Source organism: Myxine glutinosa, chromosome 4 (genome assembly GCF_964187855.1).
Source record: "Myxine glutinosa chromosome 4, kmMyxGlut1.1, whole genome shotgun sequence".
In the NCBI taxonomy this organism is placed as follows: domain Eukaryota; kingdom Metazoa; phylum Chordata; class Myxini; order Myxiniformes; family Myxinidae; genus Myxine; species Myxine glutinosa.
This window is the reverse complement of record NC_136264.1, coordinates 210,565,793-210,576,374: the sequence shown is the minus strand read 5'-3', so window position 1 is coordinate 210,576,374 and position 10,582 is coordinate 210,565,793. Positions and strand designations below refer to the sequence as shown.

Below are 10,582 nucleotides of genomic sequence, written 5' to 3'. Positions count from 1 at the left end.
AGAACTCGGGGAGTTTCATTTGGTCCGCGTTGGTTGCCATTGCTGTGGCGGGTTCGGGTGGTCAGCGACGGCTGACCAGAACGTCGGAGGGTCACCAATGAAGCGCGGTGCTACGCACGCTTACTTGTACAACAAGAAGGAAGCGGACAACGCGGTAAGTTTAAGTCTTTATTATAAGAGCTCAACTGTAGCACTGGAGCGCTCTGGGCTGCGCGCCCAGTGTATATCCCGCGGCCACGCCTACACCTCGGGCGTGGCCGCCGCCCACTTGGTGCGTGGAATGATGCCCTCACGCCAGTGAGCTTTCGTGTCCGCCACATTGTTATAGTATTTATGAAATGCCATAGTGTGCTGTTTATGGTTGTAAACACCGGGACGGTCGTCATCAAAGGATAAGAGGATTAGAGGAATCACATTTCATCGGTAAGTGCCATTCACCTAAGTTACGATGCAGCCTGTGGGAACTCATGCCATGGGAGAGCAAGGATGGCGGACAAATGGCTTCAGTAAATGAGCTTCCCCTGTTAGCCAGTGAGTTCGCCTGCAACCTGAACAAACTACAAATTCCTGTCCTAAGTTTAATCGAACGTCCGGCTTGCCCAGCCGGTTCGTGAAATATTTGGACCAAGGCCACAAGAACGTGGAAATATTTTTCGGCGAGAAGAAGAAGAAGAAGAAGGGCTATTTTCTTCTTCTTCTCCTTTTTAAAGGTTTAATGGCGCTTTCAGAGCCGCGAGGCTCTATATACGCCACGCACCCCAACATCCAAACAAAGCCAAACCAGGAGGTATACACTAGAAAAACTAGAGCCTCACACTGCTAACCCCGTATCTTTGATATACTTTAAAACTGTTCTACAAAACCCAGGATGTTTCAGATCCAGTCAGCAAAAGGCTTCCGGCAGACCTGACCACGTGATCCCCATTCCGCGGACAGAAAGCTGAAGATGAGATCTAGCAATGAGCATTATTATAACGTGGACAAAAGGAAAAAACATGGTCCAGATCTTCGGGAACCTTACACCGATCACACCACCCCGAGGGATGGCACCCGATCCTGTGAAGATAAAAATTGAGAAAACAATGTCCAATTCTAATTCGAGATAAGATAGACTGCTCCCTGCGAGGGAGCCGGGGAGACGACCAGGGCTATTTTCTTGTGTCTATGAAACCTTTGGCAGTGTAATGGATGCGGTGTGGCTGGGAAGTTTAAGGTATGGAAAACACGTTGGACGGTGTATAGGCGATCAGTACACTACTACTGTATCTATATGACATCTGATTTGTTGATTTTTCCTGTTTTTGTCGCTGTTTCCTGTTTGGGTATGGAAAACACGTTGGACGGTGTATAGGCGGTCTATTATCAGTACACTACTACTGTATCTATATGACATCTGATTTGTTGATTTTTCCTGTTTTTGTCGCTGTTTCCTGTTTGGGTATGGAAAACACGTTGGACGGTGTATAGGCGGTCTATTATCAGTACACTACTACTGTATCTATATGACATCTGATTTGTTGATTTTTCCTGTTTTGGTCGCTGTGCCCTGTTTTTGTCGCTGTTTCCTGTTTGGGTATGGAAAACACGTTGGACGGTGTATAGGCGGGCTATTATCAGTACATTACTACTGTATCTATATGACATCTGATTTGTTGATTTTCCTGTTTTTGTCGCTGTTTCCTGTTTTTGTCGCTGTTTCCTATTTGGGTATGGAAAACACGGTGGACGGTGTATAGGCGGTCTATTATCAGTACACTACTACTGTATCTATATGACAACTGATTTGTTGATTTTACCTGTTTTTGTCGCTGTTTCCTGTTTTTGTCGCTGTTTCCTGTTTGGGTATGGAAAACACGTTGGACGGTGTATAGGCGGTCTATTATCAGTACACTACTGTATGACATCTGATTTGTTGGTTTTTATGTTTTTGTCGCTTTTTCCTGTTTTTGGCGCTGTTTCCTGTTTTTGTCGCTGTTTCCTGTTTGGGTATGAAAAACACGTTGGACGGTGTATAGGCGGCTATTATCAGTACACTACTACTGTATCTATATGACATCTGATTTGTTGATTTTTCCTGTTTTTGTCGCTGTTTCCTGTTTGGGTATGAAAAACATGTTGGGCGGTGTATAGGCGGGCTATTATCAGTACACTACTGTATGACATCTGATTTGTTGGTTTTTATGTTTTTGTAGCTGTTTCTGTTTGGGTATGAAAAACACGTTGGACGGTGTATAGGCGGTCTATTATCAGTACACTGCTACTGTATCTATATGACATCTGATTTGTTGATTTTTCCTGTTTTTGTCGCTGTTTCCTGTTTTTGTCGCTGTTTCCTGTTTTTGTAGCTGTTTCCTGTTTTTGTAGCTGTTTCCTGTTTGGGTATGAAAAACACGTTGGACGGTGTATAGGCGGTTTATTATCAGTACATTACTACTGTATCTGTATGAAATCTGATTTGTTGATTTTTCTCGCTATATTTTTTTCTTGCGTATGTCACTAACATTAATTTTTGAGGCAAAATCTCTGGCGTTTGCCGGAACATTGTCATTGAATGTCAGGTTGGGCTGGATTTAAGGTTCCACATATATGATATATGGACTGTGAGCTGTGACCCTTCGCTGCCATTCTGTGATTTTAACACTCATACTGTACTGCCTTCGTAATGCTAAAGGGGGACAGTGTGGGATTAGGCGTGAGGGACGTGGTGGAGCCCGAGTCAAGCGGGTAAGTGTCGCTTCGAGAATCGAATGGTTTACGGAAAGGTGTTATTACTCCCTTTCATTGTTTGAACCTGATACCTGTGAGTCGCGAGACTCTTCTTCCTCCCTTGAATGCCAAATGGTTACAATGTAAGCATTGGGCAAACCGTATAACCGGATATGAATGAGGGTACACCGTTTTATTCAGTCATTCTATGTATGGTTCCATTGCAGGGATGGCTTGGCATCCTCTGTACTCCGGACCCTCATGTTCTTCACCGTCCTCATGGTCACGTTGCCTATCGGCCTGTATTTCGCTTCCAAGGTGTTTGTGTTTGAAGGTGAGATGCCCCGGTTTTACCTCTTTATTGCTGATGTTTTATTTTGCTTTGTTCGTTATTGCCGATTATTTTCTCCAACCTTTCAGGTGAATCATTTGTCTGACTTACAAAGCCGGGGCACATGCTCCTGTATTAATTCCTTTAATTTATCCACACAAAGTGGACTTAGTGTCAGAGTAGCACTCCTATTCCGGGCCAAAATGAATAGGAATGGCAGAGAGTCCCATTACTTAAGAGTATCGCTCCTATTCCGGGCCAAAATGAATAGGAATGGCAGACAGTCCCATTATTTAAGAGTAGCACTCCTATTCTGGGCCAAAATGAATAGGAATGGCAGACAGTCCCATTATTTAAGAGTATCGCTCCTATTCCGGGCCAAAATGAATAGGAATGGCAGAGAGTCCCATTACTTAAGAGTATCGCTCCTATTCCGGGCCAAAATGAATAGGAATGGCAGACAGTCCCATTATTTAAGAGTAGCACTCCTATTCCGGGCCAAAATGAATAGGAATGGCAGAGAGTCCCATTACTTAAGAGTATCGCTCCTATTCCGGGCCAAAATGAATAGGAATGGCAGAGAGTCCCATTATTTAAGAGTATCACTCCTATTCTGGGCCAAAATGAATAGGAATGGCAGAGAGTCCCATTATTTAAGAGTATCGCTCCTATTCCGGGCCAAAATGAATAGGAATGGCAGACAGTCCCATTATTTAAGAGTATCACTCCTATTCTGGGCCAAAATGAATAGGAATGGCAGACAGTCCCATTATTTAAGAGTAGCACTCCTATTCTGGGCCAAAATGAATAGGAATGGCAGAGAGTCCCATTATTTAAGAGTATCGCTCCTATTCCGGGCCAAAATGAATAGGAATGGCAGACAGTCCCATTATTTAAGAGTATCACTCCTATTCTGGGCCAAAATGAATAGGAATGGCAGAGAGTCCCATTATTTAAGAGTATCGCTCCTATTCCGGGCCAAAATGAATAGGAATGGCAGACAGTCCCATTATTTAAGAGTATCACTCCTATTCTGGGCCAAAATGAATAGGAATGGCAGACAGTCCCATTATTTAAGAGTATCGCTCCTATTCTGGGCCAAAATGAATAGGAATGGCAGAGAGTCCCATTATTTAAGAGTATCGCTCCTATTCCGGGCCAAAATGAATAGGAATGGCAGACAGTCCCATTATTTAAGAGTATCACTCCTATTCTGGGCCAAAATGAATAGGAATGGCAGACAGTCCCATTATTTAAGAGTAGCACTCCTATTCTGGGCCAAAATGAATAGGAATGGCAGACAGTCCCATTATTTAAGAGTATCGCTCCTATTCTGGGCCAAAATGAATAGGAATGGCAGAGAGTCCCATTACTTAAGAGTATCGCTCCTATTCTGGGCCAAAATGAATAGGAATGGCAGAGAGTCCCATTATTTAAGAGTATCGCTCCTATTCTGGGCCAAAATGAATAGGAATGGCAGAGAGTCCCATTATTTAAGAGTATCGCTCCTATTCTGGGCCAAAATGAATAGGAATGGCAGAGAGTCCCATTATTTAAGAGTAGCATTAATCATCATTAATCATCAATTTCATTAATCATCCACTTTCTAAACTCCCCTCTTGCCCCTCCCATCCAAATCCCCCCCCTTGCACCTACACTCCGAAACTTCCCCCTTGCCCCTCCACTCTTAAACTCCCCCCTTGCCCCTCCACTCCTGAACTCCCCCCTTGCCCTTCCCCTCCTAAACTTCCCCTTTGCCCCTCCCCTCCTAATCCCCCCCCTTGCCCCTCCACTCCTGATCTCCCCCCTTTCCCCTTCCCTCCAAAACTCCCCCCTTGCCCCTCCCCTCCTAAACTCCCCCCTCACTCCTGCCCTTCAAAACTCCCCCCCAATCCCTCCCATTCAATTCTCCCCCCATACCATTCCTCTCCAATTCTCTCTCCTCCCCCCTCCTCCTCCAAGCTGCCTCCTCCCCACTTCGTCTCCCTTCTATCTCATACCTCCACCCCCCCCAAACCTTCTACTTTCCTCTGCCCCCCCTCAAACAACCCCTCACTGTGCCGCATCCCTTCACCAGCAAACCTTTCATCCTCCTCATCCTTCCCTTTCTTGGAACTCTTCTGCAACATCTGAAACACTATCAACTGCTCTCCCTACCTCTCCCTCTCATCCTTCATCTTACCCTACTCCTCCCCTCCCCTGTCCTGTACCCGATGCTCCCCCTCTCTCTTCATTAACGGTATGGACCTCAAACATCCGGGGCCTTCGCTCAAACCTGACTGATCTCTCCATACAGGTTGCTTCTGACAATCCAGACTTGATCTGCTTAACAGAGACTTTCCTCCTTCAAGATGTCTCTGATTCCTTAATATCTCTTCCTGGTTACTCCCTCCTCCGGTATGATAGACCTGAGCCTCGGCCTGGTGGTGGGGTGGCTATCTTTGTCAAAAACTCTCTTCCTCACTCTCCTTGCACTGCTCTCTTTCCTCCTCACCCGCAGGAGTACCTCTGGTTACGGCTTCCTCTCCGCTCCCACCTTTTGTTCATATGTGTTCTGTACCGTCCCCCAAACAGTGATGACTCCATCTACATTTCAATGTCTGACAACATGGACCAACTTCTATCCACTCATCCCAACTCTCTCTTCCTCATATGTGGTGACTTCAACTGTCATCATGCCACCTGGTTGGGTGTGGGTTCCTCTCTCACTAGTCATGGCACCTCAGCAAAGGACTTCTGTGACTCACTGGGATTGACACAATCTGTCAATTTCCCGAACCGGATCTCAGCCAATGGAGTATCTTCTCTTCTAGACTTGGTTATGACAAACTTCCCTGCTAATGTCTGCTGCTCTTCTTCTGCTCCAATCGGTTCTTCTGATCATGTGCTTGTCAAAGTGGACATCTCTCTGGCCATTCTCAGAGAGCCTCCTCAGCGTCGACGAGTCTGGCATTTCACTCAGGCCGACTGGGACGGTCTTCAAGCAGCCATCAATCGTCTGGATTGGTCTCCCATCTCCACTGCCTCTGACATCAATTCTTCCTGGGAATTCTTCCAAAGCAAACTGATCTCTCTCATGCACAGATTTATCCCATCTCGCCTTCAATTGTCTTACCCTTCCTCCCGTCCATGGTACACTGAATCTTGTGGTGAGGCAGTTGCCCTGAAACAACTTGCCTTTGCCTCTTGGAAGGCTAATCCAACTGAAGGAAATCTCAGTTCCTTCCACCAAGCTCGGAACAAGTGTGTGTCTACCCTCAGGAGTGCCAGGAAGCACTATCTCTCCTCACTCAAGAATGAACTCTCAAACCTGTCTCCTTCCTCCAAATCCTGGTGGCGTCTGGTCAAATCCGTTTCTGGTGTTTGTTCCCCCTCCATCCCCTCCCTTACCTCAAATGGCCACACAGTTGACATCGCACGTGACAAAGCCGAATGCCTCAACTCTGTGTTCGCCTCGAAATCCTTAGTCCCAAACCCATCTCTCTCTGTTCCCACCTTTCCCAGTCGAACCCAACTGCTCCTGGACTCTGTGTCCTTCTCTCCTGACAAGGTGGAGGAGTTTTTGTGAAACCTCGACTCTGATTCTGCAACTGGACCAGACGGCATCAGCCCACGGGTCTTAAAATCCTGCTCTGCCGCTCTATCTCACCCTCTCTCTGTTCTTTTCACCCTATCTTTTGCTCAAGGTCATCTGCCAGCATCCTGGAAATCAGCTAACATTACCGCTTTACACAAAAAAGGTGCAAAAACAGATCCTTGCAACTACAGACCAATCAGCCTGCTCCCAATTATCAGCAAAGTCATGGAATCCATCATTGCTTCGGATATGAAATCTTTCCTCTTCTCCAATGGCTTGATCTCTGATCATCAATTTGGTTTCAGACCAGGTCACTCTACTCTGGACATGCTGCTTCTGCTGTCTCAACAATGGATGGAGGTCCTCAATGCCAAACAGGAAATCAGAGCTGTCTCCCTTGACATATCAAGGGCCTTTGATACGGTCTGACACCCAGCTCTGCTCACCAAACTCTCCTCCTATGGTATCCATGGAAATCTCCATGCATGGCTTGCGGACTTCCTCTCTGGTCGTAGTCAACGTGTGGCCCTGAATGGATTTCTCTCATCTCCCCTTCCTGTTCAGGCTGGAGTTCCCCAAGGAAGTGTGCTGGGCCCTGTGCTTTTTCTGGTCTTTATCAATGATCTCTCTGACTCTCTGGAAAATCCTCTCTATCTCTTTGCTGATGACTCCACTCTCTGCCGCTCCATTCCTCTTCCCTCAGATCGGCAGTCTGCAGCCTCCTCACTCTCTGAAGACCTGGACAAAATTACAGACTGGTCAAACAAGTGGAACATGTCTTTCAATCCTGCCAAATCTCACTCTCTTACTATGTCTCTCCGAAAAGATCGACTGGACAACCCTCCCATCTACTTTCTCAACAATCCTCTCCAAGAAGTTCTGTCACTCAAGCTTTTGGGTCTCACTATCTGCCATGATCTTTCTTGGGAAAACCACATTTCCAAGCTGGCCTCCAAAGCCAGTCGCCGACTGGGCATCCTCCGTCGTGCGAAGTCCTTCCTCGGCACACCTGAGCTCCTCACCACTTACAAGGCTTTCATCCGCAGCTCAATGGAATACTGTTCTCCCCTATGGGCTGGTGCTCCTGCCTCACACCTGGCTCGGCTTCACGCTGTTGAATCCAAAGCTTTCAAAATCATTGGAATCTCCCGCGATGAAGCTATCTCTGAGGGCCTTTCACTCACTCACCGCAGGCAGGTAGGTGGTCTTTCTGTCTTCTACCGACTCCTCTCCGGCCTTGCTCCCCCAGCTCTCTCTGTGCTCTGTCCCCCAAATATTCCTACAGGTCGCACAAGATCTGCCAGCAACCCTCTGATGGTTAAACTGCCGAAATCTCGGCTCTCTGCTCACCTTCACTCTTTCATTCCTCTTTTCTCCCGCCTGTGGAACAAACTCCCACACTCCCTTCAATCCCTCTCCTCCCTCCAGGTCTTTAAAACAGCTGTTCACCACCATCTCTTATCTTCCCCCATCCATAACCTTGATCTTTTCTACCCCCACTAATTCACCCCAGATCCACCTTGTTTGAAATTCCAACTTACTTCCTGGAAATCCTGGCAGTGTCCATATGTTTATACCTCTCCCACCCCCCCCCCCCCTTCACATGCCTCACCCCCTTCACATGCCTCCCCCCCTTCACATGCCTCCCCCCCAAAGCCCTCTCCCTCCCACAGATCTCTCGATGTCTCCATGTCTCTCGGTCCCTGCTCTCAAATGTTGTGTTTGTGTCCTTCCCCCTCTCTCCCCATCTTGTCTACCGCTCCCGATGTTATTTGTTTTATGTGTCTGTTTGTCTTTCTGTGTGATTAATGTTCGCTCTTTCACGAGCCTCGATCTTGTATACAAAAAAAAAAAAAAAAAAAAAAAAAAAAAAAGCACTCCTATTCTGGGCCAAAATGAATAGGAATGGCAGAGAGTCCCATTACTTAAGCGAAGCGCTCCTATTCTGGGCCAAAATGAATAGGAATGGCAGAGAGTCCCATTATTTAAGAGTAGCACTCCTATTCCAGGCCAAAATGAATAGGAATGGCAGAGAGTCCCATTATTTAAGAGTATCGCTCCTATTCTGGGCCAAAATGAATAGGAATGGCAGAGAGTCCCATTATTTAAGAGTAGCACTCCTATTCTGGGCCAAAATGAATAGGAATGGCAGAGAGTCCCATTACTTAAGAGTAGCACTCCTATTCTGGGCCAAAATGAATAGGAATGGCAGAGAGTCCCATTACTTAAGAGTAGCACTCCTATTCTGGGCCAAAATGAATAGGAATGGCAGAGAGTCCCATTACTTAAGAGTAGCACTCCTATTCTGGGCCAAAATGAATAGGAATGGCAGAGAGTCCCATTATTTAAGAGTAGCACTCCTATTCCAGGCCAAAATGAATAGGAATGGCAGAGAGTCCCATTATTTAAGAGTAGCACTCCTATTCTGGGCCAAAATGAATAGGAATGGCAGAGAGTCCCATTATTTAAGAGTATCGCTCCTATTCTGGGCCAAAATGAATAGGAATGGCAGAGAGTCCCATTATTTAAGAGTAGCACTCCTATTCTGGGCCAAAATGAATAGGAATGGCAGAGAGTCCCATTACTTAAGCGAAGCGCTCCTATTCTGGGCCAAAATGAATAGGAATGGCAGAGAGTCCCATTATTTAAGAGTAGCACTCCTATTCCAGGCCAAAATGAATAGGAATGGCAGAGAGTCCCATTATTTAAGAGTATCGCTCCTATTCTGGGCCAAAATGAATAGGAATGGCAGAGAGTCCCATTATTTAAGAGTATCGCTCCTATTCTGGGCCAAAATGAATAGGAATGGCAGAGAGTCCCATTACTTAAGAGTATCGCTCCTATTCCAGACCAAAATGAATAGGAATGGCAGAGAGTCCCATTATTTAAGAGTAGCACTCCTATTCCGGGCCAAAATGAATAGGAATGGCAGAGAGTCCCATTATTTAAGAGTATCGCTCCTATTCTGGGCCAAAATGAATAGGAATGGCAGAGAGTCCCATTATTTAAGAGTAGCACTCCTATTCCGGGCCAAAATGAATAGGAATGGCAGAGAGTCCCATTATTTAAGAGTAGCACTCCTATTCCGGGCCAAAATGAATAGGAATGGCAGAGAGTCCCATTATTTAAGAGTAGCACTCCTATTCCGGGCCAAAATGAATAGGAATGGCAGAGAGTCCCATTATTTAAGAGTATCGCTCCTATTCTGGGCCAAAATGAATAGGAATGGCAGAGAGTCCCATTACTTAAGAGTATCGCTCCTATTCCAGACCAAAATGAATAGGAATGGCAGAGAGTCCCATTACTTTAGGATGCCAATGAACCAAGAAGTGTGCCAGATAAAAGTAAGTATGAATGCACAATGAGATCCTCTACAACTATATTGGAGACCACAGTGAACAAGAAATGATGATCAAAGAGGAGCAAAGAAAACAAGGTGTGATGCATGGGAACAAATGGAGAGATTGGCTAGATATGCTGGCGGTTGCCCTTCAGACCACGACGAAGGCCCATTAAGATGAAACGTGCGAACCACCTCACCAATTTGTTTACGGCATGGACGTTGCTACCCAGACAACAAGCACACTAAAATAGCAAGCGGTGTAACCTGGTGCCAAGGACCTCCAAGAAGACCACTTGCTGCCCTCAGTCCAGGCAGGAATTTTGTAATTAGTTCAGGTTCCTGGTCTTTGCAAAGGATACTGGGATCTTTAACATCCACCGACTAATGTCAAATGGTACGCCCAGTTTAACGTCCATCCGAGGGATGGTACTCAAATCGATGCGCCTCCCTGCATGCGAAACAACAGCACGAGGATTTCTAGCTGGTCAGGAGCCGGTTCGGTAATTTTGGTTAAAAAAATATACCCGGCATCAGATCTTCTTGGAATTTAGATAAGTTTGCAAAAAAAATTAAATAATTTATCCCTTTTACAGGATTGAGGCTCATGGAAGAGCTAGAATCATGC

The 10,582-nt window shown here is 46.0% G+C and overlaps 1 protein-coding gene across 3 annotated transcripts in view; it reads left to right on the top strand.

Moving 5' to 3' along the window:
* Positions 1 to 2,003: 2,003 nt before the first annotated feature.
* Positions 2,004 to 10,582, top strand: part of VMA21 (vacuolar ATPase assembly factor VMA21) — a 36,988-nt gene continuing 28,409 nt past the window's right edge. Inside the window, exons 1-2 of one of the 3 annotated variants that reach the window (XM_068114333.2) lie at positions 2,004 to 2,724; positions 2,934 to 3,040. In XM_068114333.2, coding sequence (XP_067970434.1) covers positions 2,663 to 2,724; positions 2,934 to 3,040 — 169 coding nt within the window. In that variant the 5' untranslated portion in view covers positions 2,004 to 2,662. The remainder of the gene's footprint in view (positions 2,725 to 2,933; positions 3,041 to 10,582) is intronic. The other 2 variants (XR_013623281.1, XM_068114334.2) reach the window with 2 other exon arrangements.